At 46.3% G+C, this 23,635-nt stretch overlaps 1 protein-coding gene across 7 annotated transcripts in view; it reads right to left on the minus strand.

Moving 5' to 3' along the window:
* Positions 1-23,635, minus strand: part of IQSEC3 (IQ motif and Sec7 domain ArfGEF 3) — a 101,781-nt gene that overhangs the window by 8,131 nt on the left and 70,015 nt on the right. For 3 of the 7 annotated variants that reach the window (XM_064654606.1, XM_064654610.1, XM_064654609.1), the window contains exons 5-13: positions 19,253-19,414; positions 9,455-9,577; positions 8,628-8,794; positions 6,402-6,541; positions 5,443-5,568; positions 4,220-4,319; positions 1,984-2,145; positions 1,129-1,221; positions 457-500 (exon numbers count right to left, since the gene is read on the minus strand). In XM_064654606.1, the coding sequence (XP_064510676.1) occupies positions 457-500; positions 1,129-1,221; positions 1,984-2,145; positions 4,220-4,319; positions 5,443-5,568; positions 6,402-6,541; positions 8,628-8,794; positions 9,455-9,577; positions 19,253-19,414 (1,117 nt within the window). Of the gene's footprint in view, positions 1-293; positions 374-456; positions 501-1,128; positions 1,222-1,983; positions 2,146-4,219; positions 4,320-5,442; positions 5,569-6,401; positions 6,542-8,627; positions 8,795-9,454; positions 9,578-19,252; positions 19,415-23,635 lie in introns of all 7 variants that reach the window. The other 4 variants (XM_064654608.1, XM_064654607.1, XM_064654612.1 and 1 more) reach the window with 2 other exon arrangements.

A 23,635-nucleotide genomic window follows, 5' to 3' on the forward strand; every position in this document is an offset into this window, starting at 1 on the left:
TAAAGCTCTAGGGAAAGTCTGATATACAAAGGCCATGCTTAATCCCATCCAAGGGGGGATGGAGAGAGAGCTGCAGAGACTGTGCAGGAAAGCTGGGCTGCAGGGAATTTGCATGTGATGCTGCATGGAGTTAGCATGTCAGGGAAGTCTATAGTGGGGTTCTCAGTCTCCCCATAAGCAGTGGGGTGGGTTAGTCTACAGCGTTTGGGAGCTTGGTCCATGAAGGATGTTACAGTTATAAAAACGGATTGAAAATGCTTTGAAGTTTAGTTTGGATTTGAAAGTTGTATTACCCGTCCTAGCAGTAACTTTTAATTGTATCTCTGGAAATTGGTAAAATTGTCAGTCTGGCTGGGGAGGCATTGATTAAAACCTGAGAAAAGAAACAACAGAGAATGTGAGAAGAGCTGAAGTGAGAGGGAATTACTTACCTCAGCTACTCTGCACTCTACTTACCTCCACTGTGCTGTCCGAGACCTTCTCCCCCAAATCCTTCTTGCCTTTGAAATAAAACAAAATATCTCACTCATGAGGTCTGTGCCTCTAGTCAAGAGCTGGCCCTCATACTGTGGACTGGAAAGTTAAAGGGAGAGGTGCAGGGCCAAACAAGAACAAATCCAGACCTTCTTGCAACCTGATAGTTGCTTAGTGGGGTAAGAGGAGACCTCTTTGGGGTCCTGTCCTTAGGTCCTGATCTCAGTGCCATTCTAGTGAGTTGGTAGCAACTCACCTCTGCACTTGATGTTTGCTGGCATACAAGCCTAGGCACGGACAGACACAAAGCCTTTGATACAAAGAGGCTGGTCCAAAGTGTTAGTGAAGATGCTGGAGGAAGTTAATTGTACTGAGACTGTGTTTCACCAGTTCAGGGAAGAATTCAGAAGTCACCCATGCTCCATCAGTAACACCTCTTTACTAGATGTTACAGCTACAGACTGGGTAATGAGACTTCAGCATTTTTTCTAGGATATTTGAAGAATCCATATGCTCTCATATTTCCACTATTTGCCCAAGGCTAAAGGATACAAAACTGAATGCTTCTTTTTGCAGTTATGCTCACAGGAACCAATGATAACACACTTGCAAAGGCAGCACTGCTTGACCAAGAAAAGTTGGGTGTCTGCTTACCTGTTGGAGAGCCTTGCTTAGACTGCAATTCCATCTGGGCTCCATTGGTCCTTAATGAGAGAGTCTTTGTCCCTTGCTGTTTCTCCAGTTCCCCTAAAAGGCAGACATGTGGAAATCAGTGAGGAGAGGGATAGAGGGAAGGACACCAGCATATTGAAGGAGCAAAATGGGAAGTCAACAAGGAGAAGTAATGCAAGAAAATCACAAGAGTGTGTCAAGAAGGGAGAGAGGAACAGCCAAGAGAAAAACAGAAACTGGAGAGGACTTGACATGGGGAGGAATTATGTATCTCCACATGACCTTCTATGTATGACCTGCATTTATACAGAATAGGTTAGTGCTGCACAGGACGGGAACCACTGATGTTGAGCTGCTTTGGCTCATCAGTTTATGCACAGAAGAGCCTTTAAAGGCTACATGGACATCTCATCTGTATCAGACAGGCCACGGAGTGACACAGACTGCTTGCCCCCTAGACATTCCTGAAGTGAAGGGGTACCAGACCTGTCCCAGCTATCTACAAATCATATTTACATAGTCAGAGGAGTATTAGAGAGAGAAGAGTCTTCTGAGTCTGACAGTCTAAGCTTCACTATTCCAGGCCACTGTATCATACACCCTGTTCCATAAGCATTGTAAGTAGTTAAGTTCTTCCATTTCTCCTGCTGGTCAGTGGTCAGGGTGTCTGACTGCTTTTTCATCTTTTCAGTGAACCCAAGAACAATCCTGTGCAGATCTGTGCTACTCATCCTCTTTCCTGCTGTTCCTGAAGAACTCATTTCCTTTACCCTTTCTCCCTTGTAGTCACATGCAGTGTAATGGTATTGGATTGTGAATTGTATTAGAGACCCTTACACTCAATTCGTATCTGTTCCAGTTCTGTCACTTCTGCTATTGATTCTTTCAGATCTTCTACAAACTTCTGCATTTCTTCAGCACCCAGAGCACAGAAGTGTAGTACCTGTTTCTTCTCTGAGCCTGAAACTGGAGTCACCAGTGTAATGCCATGGGGGTAATCTGTAAAGAAGATATAAATAAAGAGACATTAGGCATTCTTGCTGGAGTAGTTGCCTGCTTTGGTATCTCTCAAGAACAAAGAGTTTTCAGCATGAGTCCAAAGCAATGGCACACCCAGAATTTGTCACACTGCAAACTGTGGGAATCTGCAGCATTCCAGCCCTATAAGAGAACAGAATGGCCAAGCTGCAGCAGCAAAGCAAGTGCCATCAGCACCACAGTGCTACCAAACCCAGAAAATTCTAGCTCCTAGTTACACTTAGTGTGATGCTGGCCCTGGGAACCTGAGCACACAGGTAGGACTGTAAAGCCCTTCTGAATCCATGAAAGAGTAAACAGTGTATATGAGGCCAACACCACTCTCTCCTGTGGGAGATGCATCAGGAGAGGTTATCTGCTGGTGTCAAAGCCAGAACAGCCACTAACATGCACAGTGGCAGGACTTCTCCCCAGTCTCTACTTTGATCTTCAGAGAACATGGCAGGGGTGTTGGCACAGCATTGGTGGGGGCGCTCATTGTGCTGTGTGGGGAGAATGGCAAAGAGAAAGGTGTGGGTTTGTAGGTCTCTGTTTAGTACTCTCCACAGGCAAAACACACAGGAATGTAAATGAAGGGACATGCCCAAAGAGTGAAAATATCACAGCAAAATTCCTTATGTTTTAAAGATCAGATTGGGTGCAGGTGGTGACTGGAGATTCAGCCAACGCAAGCAAAAGAATGAGAGTGTACAAAGAACTTAACACACTTTTGACTGGACTTCCTCTACCTTTTGCTCAATGGCCAGTGGTTTCATTCCCTTTTCTCCTTCCTTTCACATTTCTCTAAATTTAATTTTTCTGTTCCCTTCTCCTGCTTTCACTTCTCCTCCACTGCTCCTACATCTGCCCGCCTTCCACTGGCAGTCTTATATATGAGCCTTCCCATATCAGTCTTTACCAAACAAGCCAAAGAACTAACCTTTTATTTGCTGCCAGCCCTCAGCTCCCCCTGTTTGTGTGCCAGGTCCCTTTCCCCACCCTGTGTCTCTCTCATCTGTTCAGATCACAAGCTCTTTAGGACATCTGCTTTTCTGTCTCTGCAGGGAATACACAATAGGATGCCCTTGCCAGAAGATCTCTGGGCACTACCAGGATAGTCACGCCAACCCTGAAAGCTGATTCCAGCTCTGATGGTGCCTCCTGGGGATGCTCAGTTATGAATGACCCTTTTGTTCATACAGGGATGTGAGAGCTTCTGCATGTTGCAGAGGGTAGGGTGTTGAGGGAGTGACTCATGCTGCCAATAGAGAAGGGATGTAAAAAACTTAGTATAGCCACAGTCTGCCTTTCTTGCAGCATGTTCTGCACGTGCTCATGAAAACCCAGTGGGCATCAGCCATGCTTGCCTGGGACTGCTGTGCTGCCCCTCTGCCTGTGCCAGCAGGAAGCCTGCCTGTGTCTGGAACTCCTCCACTGCACAACCAGCCTCAATCATGACACATCATGGCTCTATTCCCAGACCATCAAGGTCAGGCTGACTAGGGCTGGCCCCTAGCCATGCTTTGGTGGGTGCTGTTCCAAGGGCTCTGCTTCTGTCTTGGGAAGCTTTCAGCACAGCACAGCATGGCACTGTGCAGGGAGGCGGCGGCAGCACCTGAGCCTCTGCCAGTGTCAAAGGCAGTGGTGGGAGCTGTGACTTTGGGCATGAGGGGACAGGGGCTAGAGTTGGCAGCAGCAGTTTCATCAGCAGGATTCTTCACCTACAGTTGGCTCCTGAGAGCTCAGTAGGATGTATATGAGGACTGATTCCCTCTTTCCTCACCACCAGTGTTCTCCCTGACACCATGACAAGACAGAGCCCTCAGTGAGTCCCCTCTGCAGGTGCTCAGACCTAGGAGAGGTACCAGGAGCTTCTCATCACACTGTCCCTAAACAGTGATCTCCTCAGCACCAAGCCTCAGTTTTCTCCCCTCCGCTTTTAACTCTGATAGACTCTCTCTCCTGATGCAAACTCACACTGGGTGACACAGTCCCCTCCCTCCTTCTCCTTTTCCCTGGCGAACCCCTCCAGGCAACCAAGGAGCAATAGACTTACATTCATTCTCAAAGAGATGGAACTGCATCCCTAGCAGGCCGACTGACTTGCAAAATGTGTACGTTGAGGAGCTTTTCTTCTTCGGGCAAAGCTTGAGGATCTGTTGGAGGGAGAGATGCATCACTGGGCAGGGTCTTGGGGAACAGTGAGGCAAGAACAATGCTCAAAGCAAAAAAGCTTTTAGCAAGCTCTGTTAAGTATAGATGGGAGCAACGTTTGGTGACTGACAGGCTCTTTGCCCAGAAAGCTGCCTGGCATGCTGCACTTGTAACAACACTTCTGAAATTCTGTAGGCATCACCCTGGGCTCACTCAGCTCTCTGTCTCCCAGGGGTCCTGGCTTTTTGATTACCACATTTCTGACTTTGCAAGGGTAATTCTCTTCACCAAGGGTCAGATAAAAAGGCAAAGGGAAGCCTGTCATAAATACCTTAGAGCTGGGAAAAATAGCATAACTGAATGCTGTGCTGCCTTCGTTCCTCAGCAGTAGTTCTTATGGATCCTTGGAGTAGAGGGATAGCAAAGAGCAGACCCTCTCCCCAAATTCACAACTGTACAAATGGATGCAGAGGAATAGTGGTACAGGTCTCGTATCCTCTGCTTCTACAAAAGGGTTTGGTTTTAGCCTTACATTTGCAAAAAACACAGTTTCACTTTGCCATTAAATTCAGCAGGGCTTCCATTCTGTTCATCCTCCTCTCAGTCTCAGTGTACCTGTGCTCTCCTGTACCTGCCTGAATTCATTTCAAGGTTGCTGGGGCAGGACACTTTCAAAAGTACTATACACATTTGGGGGTCTGGCAAGTACTATATAGTCTGCTACAACCTTTTCCATGTTAGAAGGCAGTGGTTTTAATGTGTCTGGGAGGAAAGATTTAAAGTGCATGAGAGGGCTCTGTCTACTACAGTACAAACAGACAAAGAAACGAACCTCTCTTTCATGAAATGAACCTCCCTGCTGGCAAAGGCATGAGAGCAATGACATTGCTTGGATGGCTCTGGGATGTGACAGTTTGTTTTTTCAAGGGTTAGTAGAGTTTTAGATTTAGTAGGTTTTTAACAGTGAAGGATTCAGAGCGACATCTTACAATGGTGATGAACCAAGAGATGGTCTGTCCTTAGGAGACAGGGGGAAAATGCATATTGTGGACTGGTTTTAGATTTCTGTTCAGAAATCAGGGCGAGTTTTATTACTGCAGTGCCTAATTGTTAGAGCACACTCACCACCAGCAGGTCATTGAAGAGGAAAACTTCCCTTTGGTGAGCTGCCTGCTTCTGCACTTTGTTCACGTCGGTCACCTCGTACAGGCGGCTGCAGCAGACCAGCCGGCGATGGGGCACGGACAGAACCTGCAGGGAACCCACAAAGGATGCAGAGGCTGAGGGAGGTGCCACTGGTGTCTCTCCCACCCTCAGCCTGTACAACCCTGCCCAGTGACAATAGCTCAAGCCAATTCTGCCCATTTTGCCCACTCAAATCATCTCCTCACCGCCACTCCTCGCCGTCACTTTTCCTGCTGGTGCAATAGCAGAGAAAGCTGTGCCTTTGTAATCCAGATAAATCAGGGGGCAGGCTATAGGCAACCCTCTTGTTTACACCCCCTGCCTTTATGTACCTCTGTCTTCCAATCCCTGGGTGACTGCTCATCCTCTCTCACCCTGCGGGACACCTGCAGGTTTCCTGGGCTTTGAGAAATTATTCTGCACCTTTTGGGTAAACAGTACATGTGGTCTTGCATTACAGATTGGTTACTGCTAAAGAAGCTGTCTATACATTTGGGGATCTCTTAACCCCAGTAATCTTTAGGGAACTCATTAGAGACAGATGGCTAAAATTGTTTTCTATCACTTTGCCTTCCAATTCCTACACCCTTAGGAGGCCTGAAAGTTTGAAACACTGCAGAGCTATCAGTGGAGCCCTGGCAGGCAGGATCTGCAGCAAAATTCTTGGGCAAATAATTACTGCCCTAGATACTGCAAATTCTGGCCAAGGAGATCCACCAAAATTAGAAGAGAATGAGATAGCAGGGAGAAAAGTGTTTGGAGAAAAAGGAGTAAATTCATCAAGACAAACAAAGTATTACATATGGGGAGGAAGGGCATAGAGGAAAAACACAGAAAAGAGGGCACCGAGGGAGGTAGGGGGCAGAGGGCTGTGTGCCAGCAAGGTTATGGGTGCTCACCGTTTTCATTCCAACTATGGACTTCTCCACTTTGGTGACATAAGTCACATGGTCCTCATTGGACTTTAGCTCTTTCTGCTGGATTCTCTCATAGATTCCCACCACCAGGTCCCGTGGGATGTCAGCACCGTCGTCCACCCCTGCCAAACACAGATAATGTATCGTCCCTGGCAAGCCACTACTGCCTCTGCACTGTGCAGTGCTGGGAAGGCTGAAGGGGAATAGCAATACTTCACTTTAAGCTGTCTTATTTCTTGCTCTAACGCATCTAATGCACCAGCAGGAGAGACTGACAACTCTAAGGCCAATGCAGAAAATTTCATTATTCCACTGCTCTGCATGGTGGCTCCTTTCCATGTGTTCCCTAAGGTTTTATAGCCACAATTTCACATTGATATACCTTGGGCCATTCAGCAGCAACCCCTGCATTGATTTCATATCATCAGAAATGCTAGATGTGGAGAAGACCTACGATGGGATTCAGCAGCTCTTGCTGCCAATGCAAGCATCAGCTCTCCTTGTCTGCTTGGTGACCTCCACCATTTTCCTTCTGTGTTGTCTCCTAGGAGAAATTTCCTGCTATTCAGTCTGTGATATCTCTGTCTTGATCCTGCCCCTTTCCTCTTTTACATCTCCTTGGGTAATTCTCCAAATTTTGCTGTCTGACCCTTCAGAGCCTGGTAGAAAAGTTTTCTTTTACCCTTCCCTGAGACAAACAGTGCAAATCAAACTACCAGTTCTTTCTCCAGACTGAATTCCTTCAGTCATTCTATATTGATTTTCTCTGCTTTCCCTCTAGCAACCTGGTCTGAGATGTACTACCCTGAGTGAAGCAGGTGAGCAACTGCTGAGGAATGGAGAGGCATTGTCATCTCCTGGCTCCCTCCTCCACGTCCTTGCAAATTCATCTTGAACACCTTGTCTTTTTTCAAACACAGGCTGGTGAAGATACTGACCTGAGCACTGGCCTGCAGGTGAGTCTGCTATGAGCTGTCTCCCCTTGTCTGTAATGGGGTGACATTCACTCGCTCGAGTGAGTGAGTTGTGGTGTGTTACACACTGGAGGTGAGGGACCCTCATGTTGGCTTAATTCATTGTGATGTTAACTGGCAGATTTTCAAGCAACTCTAAAGAGTAAGTTGACAATTGAAAAAAAAAAACACCTTTTGAGTTAGTGCTTTCAGCTGTAATACTAAGGGGGATGATGGCAGGTAGCATTCCCATTCAGTATCTCTAGAATTAACTTGAAAAGGGACCTCAGTGTCATATTATGCCAGTCTGAAGCAGATGACAAATTGTGGAAGGTGTGGGAGGCTCAGACGACAGTTTCTGAACAGCAATCAGGACAAAGAAACAAGTCAAAGGAACCCACAGAAATACAAAATCTTCAAAAAAATACCTGAGTTTACACTGGAAAAACTTTGAGGGAGCGTCATCTGAATTGCAGATGTGCAGTAAGAGAAACTTGGAAGATGGTTGAGCTAAGATGACCTAGGACTGAATATGGCTGGGAAATTAGACAAGAATTTGCCTAGACATGATGTCAAAAAGGCCAAATAATACTAAGCTGCATTAGCAGATCTGAAAATAAGGACGAGGCAGTGGCTCTATATATATGAGTATGTTGTGACCACATCTGAAAAAGTGCTTTTAGCAACCTATTACCAAGATGGGAAGGACTGACCTTGAAAACAGAAGAAAATTGATTTGGGGAACTGATGTATCAGAAATTGCAAAGAGGTAATATATGCATGAACTCTGTCACGCCTACAGTTACTATAAGTAATTGCAGGCAATTAAGAAGGGGAAGATTTAGCCTGAATAGAAGGAAAATGTGTTCATATATTCAAACCGGCAAGGAGGGGAAGGACTTGTTTAGCACAATCCAGCAGGGTCTAAGAAGGATAGAGCTGAACAATAGGAAAATTTAATACAATGAACTGCTTCCAAGCAATGAGATCTATTAAAAGATAAAACCATCTCTCAAGAAAAATGGCTGGTTTCAGAGAAGGCTGGACAGCTTTCTGCAGAAGAAAAAGCTAATTAGATTTTTCCCTTCCCCAGCACCCTAGAAGGGACCTCAAAGGGCTTCCCATGTCTGGCTCATAGGGAGCAGCAGCAGCCCTGGAGAAAGACAGTTCCCCTAGATTTTTGCTGCCTTCACCTAGGCAGAATTGAGAGCAGCAAGACGGCAAAAAAAAAAAAAAATCAAAGCAGGACCCTCACCTCTGAGATTGCGAATGAAGTCCTCCAGCATCATCTTCCTGTCAGGCTTGATGTTGGGGCTGTACATGTCCGTGTTGAGGAGGATGATTGCAAAGGCCAAGATGAAGATGGTGTCCGGGTTGTGAAACTGCTGGACCACATCTGGGTTACACATGCAGTACCTCTGGCTGCAGCAGGAGGGATGGACACACTTAACATGGAACATGGGAGCCCTCTGCTCCAGGTTGGCAATGGCTTTATCACATGTAGTATAAATTGCTCCTTTCAATCCACCTCTCATACAAACGAGAAGGAACTGACTGCTCTCTGAAGGCAAATTTCCCCACCGATGGCTGAAGTAGGCCACTGAAACTTCAGCCTTCTTGTCCTCAGGAACCAAAAAAGCAAGTGAGACTAGAGAGGTGCCACTGTGTAAGGGTAATACAGCAGGTGACTGCTCCAGCCTGCCTTGCTAGAGACAAAGCACTCCTCTGGATGCACCAAGGGAGCAACCCAGCATCCCTGCAAGCCCCACTGCTGCTCTTCCTTTGAACACACCAATGAACAGGGACCCCCTTGCTGGCAGATATGTCAGCACTGGCCTCCTTCTGGCCCTTTGTGTCCTTCATGCCACCGTACATCTGACAAGGACGTGGCTCATATGCAGCAGTGGCACAGAGGACTCCACAGAGGACTCCACACTTCAGTGGCACAGAGGGCCCCTCCATGGCCACCCTCCTTGGAAGGGAAATCCTCAGTCATTCTCTCCATGACTGTTTTTTTGCCTCGGGTGTGTTCTCTGCTTCCACCTGGTTGCAGCAGTGGGACTGCAGGGCTCATTCTCTTACCTGAAAGCCTCAATTAGCCGCTCCACCTTTTGTGCCTCCCCCTGCACGCGGATGTGGGCCTGGAATTTCCGCAGGGCTTCATCCAGCTCCATGCCTGAGAAGTCCATCTCGTCCACCACGCAGCTGTGAGAGGGGGACAGCCTTCATCAGAACATCCTCCCGCGGACAACACCAGGCAGGCTCCTTCACTGCAGTGCCAAGGCTCAGTCCCCCAGGGAAATACCATAGGAAATGTCCTGAGACATCACTACAGCTGCCCAGGTCATGCTTACAGTAGGCAGTAATTTCAGAGAAGTGATTTCTGTGTTCTACAGCTGGTGAGCAATTCTTGTGCCTAACTACATATATATATATATATATATGTTTGTGTGTGTATGTGCACATACACCGTGATATATACAAACCATACCACATACAGAATATATATATTTACACATGCATATACAGAGAAAGTATATATATATATGAATTGATATTTACCTGTATCTATATACATATCTAGACATCTATATTGACATAGATATTTAGACACCTATATCAAGACCAATATCAATACAGAGATAGATCCATCTATTTCTGACTTTCCTATCATCTGGTAATCCTTCACACATCGTTCATTCCTCCGTCCCTGTCAGCACATGCACTTGTTCACTACCTGCTTATCCATCCTTCTGTTATCTCAGTTCACTGGCCTGTTCTCACCCTCCATTCTGCCCAGTATCCATCCCCATTTCCAACCCATATCTTCTTCACCACTCTTCACTCCCTTCTCAACCACTGCAGCAACAGCATTCAGTAGGTCTTTTAAGACCAGAGCCAGCTCAGGGAAAATAGGAAATGGAAGCTGTTGTACAGAAGTAACATTGCAACACCACCTTCTCGTCTGGTATCACTTTTCATTTCAAAGTGATGCACTGCCCACTTGTAATTCATGGCCAACTTAGATACTCCAAGAAGGGGAGGCTACCTCTTGTATTTCCCAGTAAAGCACTGTCATCTTATAAAGGTCCTGCTGTTAGTCTCCAAAACCTACTAGTACAGTTCTTGATGTCTGTATTAGTCAAATAATCTACTTGTTCTTATTCTTACAGCATGATATTTCAGTCACTTGTAAAGACAACATCTTCCCCATGTGGCTTCAGCACATTCTGTTAGCTATTCCTACCTTTTGTGCTCAGGTCATTACTGCAAGCATTAATCAAAAGACTAGACTCAGAAAAGTCTGTTCATAACCTCCCTTAGGCCCAGCTTCCCATTTCAGCAGAGCATGTAGGCACTAATATCTGCATCAGCCAATTTTCTCCCCTCTTTATGATTCCTCTGCTAATTTCTCTCTCTTCCACTCTCCACTAAATATTTCTCATGTCTAATGCTTTGCTGAAGTCTAGAATTACCTTCTATATGTCCTTTGTCTAGAAAACTAGTTATTTTAACAAAGACAGATATCGTATACTGTCTATTGGCTTTTGTATGTTGCATTTACCTTCCTATCTCTCATTATTCTTTCCTACAAATAAATTTTCAAAGCTGACATTCTGTCTGACAGACCAAGAAATTCACAGCTGCCAAAATCCTATTTTCTTTAAGCCTTCCTTAAATACAAAGTTACTAATTTGCTAATGGCATCAACTTGACATAAGAAATGTATTAAAAATTCAAGAACTTCATATTTTCTGCATCTATAGACCTTGGATACTAGTTCTATCTACCTCTCTCCACCCTTTATTTCATTCTTTGTATTGTGTTTGGATTGCTTTCTCATGTTGTAAAGGATAAATTAACCCCAACTTTAAGGTTAGGAGGAAATTTTCCCCAAGACAGGTTGTCTGGGACTGTATGAGGAGTGGTGCAGGGAAAATAGAGGAGGAGGGGATTAGCTGTCTTCTAGATCCTTCCATTTCCTAGGAGTACTGGAAATTATGCCAAACAGACCTCTTCCAATAAAGGGATGTGCTGTCACCAGTTTCTTCTTCTTCTTCCTTTCTGTGATAAACTGGAGATGTGTCTGTTGGTCTTTTCTACAGTGCTGCAGTTTGCTGTGGGCTTGTTGGGAAGTGGTTTGTGAACTAGGCTGTTGAGTGCCATGTGCAGCCTTACTAGAATAAAAATCTGTTGTACAATGCCTCAAATGCATGAGGGACAGGGTTCAAATGCTCAGAGACATCTCTCCATTCTTCCATTGCCTTATTGATTCAAAGCTGAGATATCATCATTTAACTGGGGTGACACCCACAGAATAACTTACCAAGAGCTCTGAATGAGCATAAAGTGCTTTGTATCTTCTAAAGCTGGAGTTGTTACAGCCTCAGCTAGGAAATGTGGGCTCTTTCCCTGCACAAACTCCATACAATCGAAATTTAGGAACAATTGATGAGGAGCAAGGGAAGAGAATCAAAGTGACTGCTCTCCCAGAAAACCTTCCATGAAACATTTTTTTCTCTCTCCAAGAGGTGGACTGCAGAAATACTCACAAATGGTTTCTGGCAATAGGAAAAACTTCCTCCACTGCCTCTTCCCTTTGTTATTTTTATTTTTCTCATACTTATACTCACTCCCTTGGGTTGACATCAAGGCATTCTGCTTCTTGGAATTTATCTTTGATACTAAGAACAGTTTTTCTCTGGTTAGTCATTATTGTGTTCACAGCTGCAACCACCTCTGCACTTGGACTTTCATTGTTATTTTTTTAATCCTTTCCAAAGTGTGATGTTTCTCAGCACTGACCCCAATGATTTTGCTGCTATTGTCTGCTTCCAAATATGTGAAAGCAGAGTCCTTGCACACACCAGGGAGAGCTGCTGAGGTCACCCAATCCACCAGCATTAAATCATCTATCTTTTGCTCCCTCCTTCCCTCTTTGATCAGTCTTTCACCTTCCACACAGGCTGCTCTAACATGTCCTCCCATTTAGAAATCTCAAGTAATAAAGTCAATGCCCTTGATACAGAAAGCATCAAACCTTTATTAGGACAAGTAGGACAAGACAGCTGCTCATAGCTCTTTTCAGACTCAAACAGGCATTGCTACATAAGTTATGCTCAGCTTCTCCTTTGAAAGTTTCTCTCATGGATACAGGTTTACTTTGTAAATTTTAAGAACTCCTAGGAGTCTCTTCCATTTGTTCCTAAGCCCAAAGAAGGGTGTCCTGCTTCCTGAGAAAAGTTGACCAGGCAGAAAAGACAGGTCAGGAAGAATGTTTGACTCAAGTGAAGTCAGCCTGTGCTTGGATTTTATTTATCTGACAAAGCCTGTGCCAAATGTCTGAGGAATAGCTCCTAGAGGAGCCATCAGGTAGGCTGCTACTTTCTGCTGCTAGACAGACAGAAAGAACTGTGGCTCATAGCTGTCTGATACTTTTTGTGAGCAATTTGACACAGGAAAGTTCATTCAAAGAAGAGCCCTGTGCTATGGGGCTGCCATATTCCTGCTCCTCTGCTACATGGCTGCAAGTTTTGCTGCTTTGCCTGACTTCAGATTCCTGTGCTGACTCCCATTACCTTCCCGAATGCGCTGTGCTGCCTTTGTCGGAGCTCCCCTGAAATGTAATGCAACTTTTCTTTATGAAGCCAGAGCAAGAAGGTCTTTTCTTTCCAAGGCAGAGACCCTGGAAGCTGACATAGGATGTGAGAGTGGGCAGCTCTCTGCATCCAAGGAATAAACCAACAGCTTATGTGCACATGCCAAAACCAGTGCCAGGTTCATTTTTTTCCACAGACATCTGTGAGATGGCTACTCCAAGACCTCCAGAAGGCCTCAAGGATAACGAAGCAGGGGCACAGTAATCACCTTATAAAATCTCCTCCTGTTTCAACTCCTTCATGTCCACGAACTCGCAACAGGCCACACAAATTGAGCTTACAGTGCATCCAGAAACTCATTTAGCCCTGTATTTGCAGGGATATGACTTTGGATGTTTGGATCATGTTGCTGAAGTGTGTAGAAAAAGAGCTGACACCCTGCCTCATAAACAAAGTAGTGGGGTTTGAGGGCTCTTGTGCCACCTGTATCCATGGGGAGCTTGATGTGCCCTGGGACACCCAACAGACAGGCATCTCACAACTGCAGAGCGTTCCATACCAGCTGCCAGGACCAAAGATGGATTCTAGATGGATTATTTTGCCCAGCTATTATCTCTGTGGTAGCCATGCTGCCTCCTAGGCTACAGGGCATTCCTCCCAAAGGGGGTGGACATAATGGCTTCAGAGCTGTGAGGACTTAGCACAGGGCTAAGCATGGCAAAAAAGCCTGTGGCAAAAGGGTTCAGTGAAGGCAGGAAGCAGCTGTATCATGTGGGGCTGGGATCTGCTCACCCAAGTGTAATGACCTATTTTCCAGCTTTTCCGCTCAGGTGACAATGCAGCAGGAGCTGGGATGCAACTAAAAGTGTCTGTAATGAACCTACAGCCTACACTCAGGGAGGGAGCAATGGGGGAGGCAGCCAGGTGGAAAGTTTAAAATCACAAGGCACAAAGATATTAATAAAAAATCATCCCTTTTCTCAGCTTCCCTAATTCTACAGGCTTCCTGCAGGGGAACCAGGATTTGGGTGAATTGTAGAGGAAGAGCTCAGCTCCATGTGAGGAGGCTGCCCTGCATGTGCTAACTGAACAAAAACTTAGCAGTACTCACTGATTCCTTGCACCAGTGGGCACAGGCATGTGTCCCAATCCTGCCTTCTGTGCCCTCTTGTGCAAGGATAGTCTCTACAATGAAGACCATGGCCTACACCAGTCTTCTCTTTCAGGGGGATGCTACATGACACATATTGCCTGCTTTTTTCTGGGGCTGATTCATGCCCACTTGCCCTCCCATGGTTGTTGGTGTCTCACATGGCTACTTGGGCACCTACTCCTTCCTAAGCAAGGAATTGCCTAGTGTACCATGCCTTGCACCAAAGCTGCCTCACAAGTACAGAGCTGTTCCCACACCAGACATGTTGACCATGCAGGGGAGGGTTCTGCCCAGCCTACACCTTCCCCTCCAAGGGACACTGGGAACATTCCCTTGGGGAACAAAGGAAACTACTGTTTTCCTGTGGACCTAGGCAGGTTCAAGCTGCACCTTCAGCCTTCACAAGCCTGACGTGGGAAAGCAGTTCTTGCTTACGTTTGATCTGTGCTACAGCTCTGCTTGCAGCAGGAGGCCAGAACTGCCTAACACATTCTTCCCCCTGTCCTGTTTCCATCACATCATTATCTATTGCTCCACAGCACAAGCTGCAACACCGTGCTGCTCAAACCCTCCTGTGACGCACGCTCCTTATTGATCCTCTGCAATGTCCTCAGTGAGAAGGGGAAAGAAGCCTAGTTTGGGCTAACCCGACAAGTTCATTATGCCAGTCCAAGAGGAATCTAACACTTCTTTGAGAGACAGTCTCTTTGCTGGGCTCCCAGCTCTGCACTTACAGTCCTAAGAGCAGCTTTTCTGTCCCTGACTTTTCCACGAGAGAAAGAAAAGACAATACAGGCTTGACAGACAGGAAAGCTGCTCACCCCCAGTGGGAGCGTCCCCAACAGCAACTCATAGTCTAACATCAACCAGTCCCCAACTCAGCACGTCTCCTCTGCTTGAGTCCCTGCCCATTCTGTCCTCTTGTCCATGAATAAACAAGAATGGATAAAAGGAAGCAATTCCTGAGCCAGAAACAGGTGGAGGGGAAGAATGAACTAAAGCGAAGGGAAGTATGAATGAAGGACAACAAAAGCAACAGATAAACAGAGAATGAATAAAGGATGCAAGAATGATGATGTGTCTCATATTAAAAATATGTTTTAATGCCTTGGGATTGACTTTTTTAAAGTAACAAAGTTATTTTTCTGCAGTACTTGCCAAATAGATTTGACTGAAACTGCTCACTTGCCACATAGGTGCTTTAATGACCTGGTCTACCTCTTTCCAGCTGTGTTTCCTGGACTGCTAGACATTGAAACCCTGAGATAGGTCCCCAGTGACTCCTCCCAGCTGGCTGCAGGACAGGTTGTGGAAGCAGATTCCCAAGAGAAGAGGCTGGATCCTTCTGTGGGATGCTGATTGCAGTGAGTGGTTGTTCAGTGGGATGCTTAAAATAGGTTACAGATGGGATTTATGCCCTGTAACACAAAATGCCTAAAAGCTAGATGTCCAGTTTAAACCAGCACATTGAGAAGAACAACACTCTTGAGGGATCCATGCCTCTTTGATGAAAGGAATTCGTAAATTGATAGAAAACACTAAATTTGTCGGTGGTCAACAACACTTGAGAGAAATCCTTATTTTAAAGATTGAAGCCTTTTCTACAAGAGAAAATTACATAGTGCATCTTCCTAAAGAGACAAACCTCAGCAGGTTAGTGTTATCAAAGTGTATGTGTCAATGATAGTCAGAAACTGTTGAAAATCCCCTGCCCTCTCCCTTGATCCTGTGGCTAGTGTGTATAATTACTTGTGAGTTATCCAGACACCTTTTCTGACTTCCAAGAAAATCAGTTAAAGGTTGAAAGATAAAAGTGGGAAGATGGAAGGGAGACTATAATTTCAGGGCATTTAGACAGTGGGCATGAAGGTGTGGAAAGGCAAAACAGCCTACCAAAGCACTCCAAACCTCATAAAATGCTTATCATTGCCTCAACCCTGCCCATGTACATAAAAGGCTTTGCATCCAGCATGGCTCTTCTCTGGAGCTTTGCATTTACTAGGTGGGCAGTAAAGTGGGATCATCTTCACAGTGCCAAATGCCACTCTGCACTCCTGAGCTCTGTTGTGACAGGAAGAACAGACAGAGGTTGGCTTGTCTGTCAGCCAGCACAGCTTCAATATCTGTTGGAGCCAAGAGAACTTTGCAGAGTACAGACTTATGGCTGGGCTTTACAGCTGAGTCTGGAGTTTGTAACCTGGGCAGCTCTGCCCTGCCTCCAAATGCACAAGGGAGTCTGACACTTTTGCAGATGTTTTAAAAGTTGTCCTATTATTTATTCATGTAGCTGGGTTAATTTAACCTGGCTGCAATAGAAACATTGCTTACAATACACAATTGCAACATAAGTTTTCACATCAAGCGAAAGCTAAACTAACACAGCAAGTGGCATCAATAATTGAAATTGCTTTGGGGAGGAAGAGGAGGCTCCAGGGTCAGGTTTGGGATGTGAAAGAGCACAGATATCCCTGACTGCATGCAAGCTTGCTCATGCAGGTGGTCAAGCCTGTCCAAGAACTGCTGTGTGCTCATGGCCACCCTGCCTGGACATCTGACCTTGCCAGGACTAACAGTGGTCGTTCTTCTTCCACCAATTTGAGACACAACAATGGCTGTGCTATTGGGCAGATTGTGCAAAAACTACTGTAGGGGGTATTGTTGCTTCAACATGGTCTCCAGAGAATGCCACATACCTTAACATTGGCTTTCTAAGTGTGGGTAGATGCGGGGACTGCAAGACAGCCCTTGCAGAGACTATTCTCTCAACTTGAGTCAGCGTTCCTGAGCTACTTTGATGGAGTTGGATGGGGAATGAGAACCAGACTAGGTCTTAGACAATTCTAAGATACCAAAAGGTCTTTGATCTGCCTCTTGTTCCCATAGAAACAGCTCAGAAGTTGTGACCAGACCTTGCGCTTTAGTGCACTGCAAATGCCAGCACACTATACTACACTGCCAGCCCTCTTCTTCCTGCAGCATGGACAGGGAAAATATCCAGGATGATAATCCCGAGCCAGAATTTCTCCTGTCAATACTTTCTCAATTGTTTCCATGCATGTCACACTGTTAGGTGTGCAGCCATTGCCCAGCCAGCCCTCACAAGCAGCTGAGGAAAATTTGCTTGCAAAAACCACCAAACATTGCTCCCTCAAGCTTAGAACTGACACAGGAAGAGAGTGAAAGTACCTTCAAACAGCACAGCCACAACCAGCTGAATGTCCGTGTTCTTTCTTTCCTGTTTTAGAAGTTTTGTGTATATTTTAAGTCTACTTTCATCTTTGCCTTTAAGGAAGACGAATCAGCCATTTATTGTGAAGAGGGGCTGGCAGCACAGACTGTTAGTGCAAGTATATCATCCGTTGCCTGGAGAGATCAGACACGGGTTTGAACCCTGAATTCAGACTCAGTTTCTTGATATACATTCAGACACACACAGTCCATGTCCAAGATATGTCCACAGCCTCAATAGCTCAGTCCCCATCGTTGAGCCTTGCTTTCTACAAAGGATGGCAAGGTAAAAAGGATGGCAAGGTCACTCTTTCATAAACATTTGCAGTGGTACAATGAGAGGTGCAGTGGAAACTCAGGTTAATGAGCATGATGGAGTAGGGCCCCTGGCTTCAGTGGCCCCCCCACTATATGGAGAAACAAGACAGGCAACCCCGACACAGCAGCTCCCGGGCCTTGGGGCTGGGAGGCAGATACCAAGCTTTGCAATAGAGACTGTTCTCAGGAGCTGCTGACACACAGTTTGTAGTCCCATGTGAGGCAGAAGAACCTGGTCATTTGCAGGGATGATGCCAAATTTAGGACTACAAGCTAGCAACAGCATATTGCTATTGCAATATTTCCCTGTCTCTGCAGAGGCTGGGTTTGGACTTCAGCAGATTATCTGTCAGGGGAAGCAGTCCACACATTGCTTGCTGGAGAAAAAGAGGCAATTACTTTTAATTGTGGCTCTCAGCATGAAGAGACTGGAGAGAACATGTGTCTTGTTGCTGGCCAAATCAATACCCATACAGTATATTAAAAAAGAGATGAACTAAAGGTCAGGTACCTGGAGCAATAAGCAACAACAATTGCAGTGGGAATAAATTTTGAAATTTGGACCTAGATTTGGCTCTTGAACTTTGTCATCCTCCAGTCTTTTTCTGGAATAGAAGTTGTGTGTGCATTGGATTTGGGGCTTCTGTATGGTTTGGTTCAAGAGAAACCACTGCAAAATTCAAGTGAGAGAACATTTTGGAGAATGGGAGAATATAATGAAGGACTCAATGCAAAGGATTTCCCACCTAAGAACTCTGCTTCTGCATAATAAAAGAAAAGACCCAGCTGAGTTCTGGTCATCCCTTGAAGTGTGTCTCTGAATGAGCTAGACTTGAAGGGAGAGAAGTGGCTGAGAGACACAGGGCTTGTGTGACCAGGGGAGAATTGAAGGTAACAATCCAGCAAAGACAGGACTGAACAGAAGCAGGGGGGAAATCTGAGATCTTGTTCTGAAAAAGGACAGTTCAGCTCATTGGAGATTTTGGAGTGGGGATGTTCCTCAGTGCTCTGTGACTGCAATGGCAATGACAAACCCTTAGTAGCATGCCTCCTCATGCAGGCCTTCTCAACACACTTCTAATTATCCCTATAATGCAATTGGGCAAACTGAAAAGGACACTCATCTCCAACCTGGACAGAAAGAGAACCAGCTGTGTAGCCAGCATTTACTTCTCCCTGCTGATCAAGGAGCAGACATTTTTACTCCTCTGCCTCTCTTAGTTCTTCTCAGAAAGCATCAGAGGTGCTTTATTTGGATGGGGTGAGACACCAGCCACAGAGTTTCCCAGACCCAAAACCTCCCAGCATCACTAGTCCTAACCCCTGACAGAGCTGAGCTTCTGCTAGATGATCACAGGCCTTCTGAGGAGAGACTGAAATGAAAGGGCTGATGATACTAAACACAACACTGGGAAATGTGTTGAGGGGTGCCAGTTACGGAGCAGGAATGGGGAAGTTCCTGCAGAGTGGAAACGGAGGGGCATGGAGGACAATGGAGTGCTTGTTGATGCAACCGGGAGCACAGTGGGCTGGCAACTCCTCTAAAGTGCAGGAAGAAGGGGAATAGGTTTCCACACTTACTCCAGGACATCTCTGTTGAACTGCTTCTTGCTGTTTCCCAGGAATTCCCCAATCATCTGGCGGCTGAGGCCCTTCCGCTGGAGCAGAAAGTGTGCCACCCCAATGGGGGTGTCCGGGATGAAGCCTCGGGAGATCAGGAACTGGATCCCCTTGTCTGGGTTTCTGAAAGGGAAGGACAGACACATGGTGAGTTTGCATGACCTCTTTGAGGGATTATTGCCTCTGGTTCCCCTCATTGGCTTGCAGCAATGCAGCCCTTGGTATTTGCCTGGGCTCCTATGAGTTCATGCCTGTGGCGGGAATGGGACTGGCTGGGATGAAGAAAAGTGACTTGCAGTGTCCTACCCACTTGATGCTGAGGACAAAATGATGGCATAGGACCTGCTGTGTCACTTATAGCACCTGCAGTCAGCTGGTAATCACAAGTGCCATCTCAATGCCACAAAGGATCCTGCTGCATTATACCATGCCTCATCAGTGACTCTCTTCTGCCATCCATCTGCTCCAGAGTCAAAGGCTCTTGTATCATCCCCGTCCCACTGTGTCCCACACAGACAACTCAGGAAGTGTCACTACATTCAGTTATTGCAAATGTAACCCACAGAGAGATGTCCCCAAGGACCAGAGGTGAGAGCTGGGCATGTCACCCTTTGCTTTAGGGGAGCTGGGGTTGCACCTTCTGTAAGGCAGACAAAGGCAAAGATAAAAATGTGTCTGTGAAGAAACTTCGGAGACATTTTTGCCATGGTTTCTGGGCAAATGAGGATCAAGACTCAAAGGGGGATAATGAAAGGTGGGCATTTTTTCTGTTAAAAAAATAATTCTCTTTTTCATACATTTTCAGTGCTCAGTGTTGAGTGAGACTTTCTACCTTCCTCACCTGAGCTTGGTGCTGGCTGCCTGAACAGAAATCCCATACTCAGATTTGCTTCTCGTCCTCCACTTTCCCCACCCTTAGCTGTTCTTTCCTTTATTGATTCACCCTCAGGCAGAAATCTCTGTGTGTGAGAGAAGGCACCAGGAGAACACTTTGTCATAGATGGGAGGGAGCTTTGTGCAGCTCCCAGACAGAGGGTTTCTCTCCCTCTGTAGTTGTGAGTGCCTCTCTGAGAACAAGTCTAGTGTTGAGTGGGCCCAATTGCCTGGCCGTGGGAGTGATTTTCTGCTTGATAGTGCTAGATACAGAAATATAGAATGGTTTGGGTTAGAAGGGACCTTTAAAGGCCATCCAGTCCAATCATCCTGCAGCCAGTAGGGACATTTACAACTAGATCAGGTTGCTCAGAGCTCCCTCCAACCTGATCTTGAACGTCTCCAGGGGTAGGGCCTCTACCACCTCTCTGGGCAACCTGTTTCAGTGTTTTGCCACCCTCATTGTAAAAAACTTTTCCCTAATATCTAATCTAAATTGATCCTCCTTCAGCTTAAAACCATTACCCTTTGTTCTATTGCCATAGGCCCTGCTAAAACATCTGTCCCCATCTTTCTTACAAGCCCCCTTCAAGTACTGACTGGACACAATAAAGTCTTGTCCTGGAGAACAAAAGTCTTCTTTCTTTTGTCCACGCTGAACAACCCCAACTCTCTTAGCCTTTCCTCATAGGAGAGGTGCTCCAGCCCTTTGATCATCATTGTGCCCTCCTCTGTACTCACTCCTACAGGTCCATGTCCTTCTGGGGACCCCAGAGCTGGATATAACACTCCAGGTAGGGTCTTACAAGAGTGGAGTAAAGGGACAGAATCTCCTCTCTCAGCCTGCTGCCCACACTGCTTTTGATGCAGCCCAGGATACAACTGGCTTTCTGGGCTGTGAGAGCACATTACCAGCTTGTGTCCAGCCTCTCATCACCAGCACCCCCATGTCCTTCTCAACAGGGCTGCTCTGAATCCGTTCATCCCCCAGCCTGTATCAATACCAGGGCTTGCCCTTCCCCCTTGGGGGGTAGTGCATGTCTCAACAAGCACACATTTGTGTGTATGTATGACCTGTACCTGCAGATTTCTTTTGCACCCTACATGTTTGTCAGAGCCTGTGCGTCTACGTATTTTGGCTTGCTCCTCATGCCTCCTATAAGCACATGTGCTTCTATGTATCCTGGGAGTGGCTGTGAGCCTATGGGGTGCCTGTCCCACAGGACAGACAAGAACGAATTGTACATGTGTGTTGTGCAGGAGGTTTTCTTATATTTCAGTCTGCCACGTTGAAGGGTCTCTGTCAAGGTGCACTTGTGCTGAGGTGAATGAGTGCAACGCCAGGAAGATCGCCACATTCCTTGGGTTCTCTGAGCTGGTGAGTGGGGAGAGGTGAGAGTGTGACTTCATGAAAGGATGCCATACTTCCATCATTAACCCAAATTCAGGGTTCTTTGTCAAGGCTCAAGGAGTGAGTTTGCTCAGGCTGTTTCCTGGGGTGGGGAAAGGATAGGATGAGATTTCGGAGCACGTGAATGCATGATATGCACAGGCACAGACTGTGACACTGTCAGGTGGTGAAGTATGTGGGTGAGCAACATATGTCTAGCTATAAGGGGATCAGCATTCAGCAGAATGGCCTGCTCCTTGCAGAAGCCTCATGGGCAGACAAAAAGTGGATGAGCTTGAAATAGTTCTGCTTACTGTGTCATGTCAAAAGAAAATATCCTGGGCAGTGTGGCATCCCTGGGGAGAGTGGCTGTGAGAACAATCAACCCACTAAATGTATGAATGGGAGAGCTGCAAGATCTGATACCGAAAAACCCAGGCCTTCTTCACAGAAAAGCAACAGTACAGCTTCTTCATTATCACACAGACCTCCTGGTTCACCTTTGAAGAGCACAGGTAAAGTTCCCTGCTAAGAGCAGAGGTGATATGGTCAGGACAAGAGTCAAGCTAAGCAACAGGGATTCATAAAATGCACATCCACCTGCACGCTTTGGTATTTGGCAAGGGACAATACAGTGTTCACAAATGAGAATGAACTCAGCTACACCAGTGTGACTGACTAGCCACTAGACTGACTTTGGATTTACTCCATAGGAGCTGGGAGCTGAATATGGCCAGAAAAATGTAGCTCATGTACTGGCATGTGCAGATTTCAGTAGAGATGGCACACACAATGCAAAGGATGCAGAATAAAACAGTCCAACTATGACAGCCCTCCTGCACTGCCTAGACTATAACTCGGATACACTTGCACACACTACTCTCAGTAACAGCAGTCTTTCATCACTTCTTCCTGGGATTCAATTTGTTCCTCACAAAATCCTGATAGCAGTACAACATCTCCGCCACTGAACACCTGCAGATGTATCCCATGTACTGCAGCATGCAGCTTTTACCCAGATGTGTAGCAAACAACTCCACTTCCATCTCTCCTGAGCCTGGTCTCTGCTATTCTTTTTACTGTTGCAGGGGTGTTAAGCACAGCCAGCAAATGCTGCGGGATTCCTCACGTCCTGCTGGCTTTCCCTCTGCCCACGCAGCCAGCTGCCCACACACACTGAGCTATTACAGCAGTGCTGCAGAATGAAGCACTCTCCGTTCCGGGGATTTCACCCCCTCACTGTGCAGTGGGGACGGGGAAAGCGCCACCGCAGCACAGCATCGATGTGTTCCCAGGGGCTGCTCCAAGCCAGAGTGCTGCTTCCCAAAAACACAGCACAAGGCCAGGTAGACTATGCTGCTGGCAACTGCAGGCTTCCAGCTGCTGGTCCAGGATGTGCACACACACAACCTCAGCTCCATGCCCCGTGGGTCAGTGCCCACATTGCAAACTCCACAAGGGTAAACTGGCTCCTTCCTAGACACTGACAGGGAAATCAACAACCAAATGTCTGCAGAGAGCCCAACAGCCTTCCCAGCCCCTTGGGTGGAGGTGAACTATGGTGTCACAAGGGGAGCCACGTGTCCACTCAGACACCGATCAGAGAACAAAAAAACCTGCACTCCCCAGAGCTAACAGGTCAGTTTCCTCACTCCTGTCCTCGAACCTGATCTCATAACTAGTAATACATCATCCTCAGTTCTGTAAGAGTCCCAGATCTGTCTGATCTAACATCACTTCAGTTCTGGATGGGTTCTGAACCCAGCCCTAAAAATCTCTCTTGGTTCCTGCCTCATGGATTTCACAGCCTTCATACTACATGTATATAAATGATGTGCATTGCCCCTTCATCTGTGCAAAACTTCTGCCTAGGACTGCATAATCATCAGTCCCCACTCTGACCAAAAGGCCCATGCTAATGGGTGGTAAAACATTCCTTTAGAATGGGTACATTACATCCTCACCATTAGGTGACTCAAATGGAAACCAAGACAGCATAAGATAAGAGTGTGATGATGAAGCAAAACCCAGTATTTCTCATAGCTTTCTTAGATGAGAAAAGTCTCATCTAAAAGCAACAA

Source organism: Pseudopipra pipra, chromosome 5 (assembly GCF_036250125.1).
Source record: "Pseudopipra pipra isolate bDixPip1 chromosome 5, bDixPip1.hap1, whole genome shotgun sequence".
NCBI classification, from domain to species: Eukaryota; Metazoa; Chordata; class Aves; order Passeriformes; family Pipridae; genus Pseudopipra; species Pseudopipra pipra.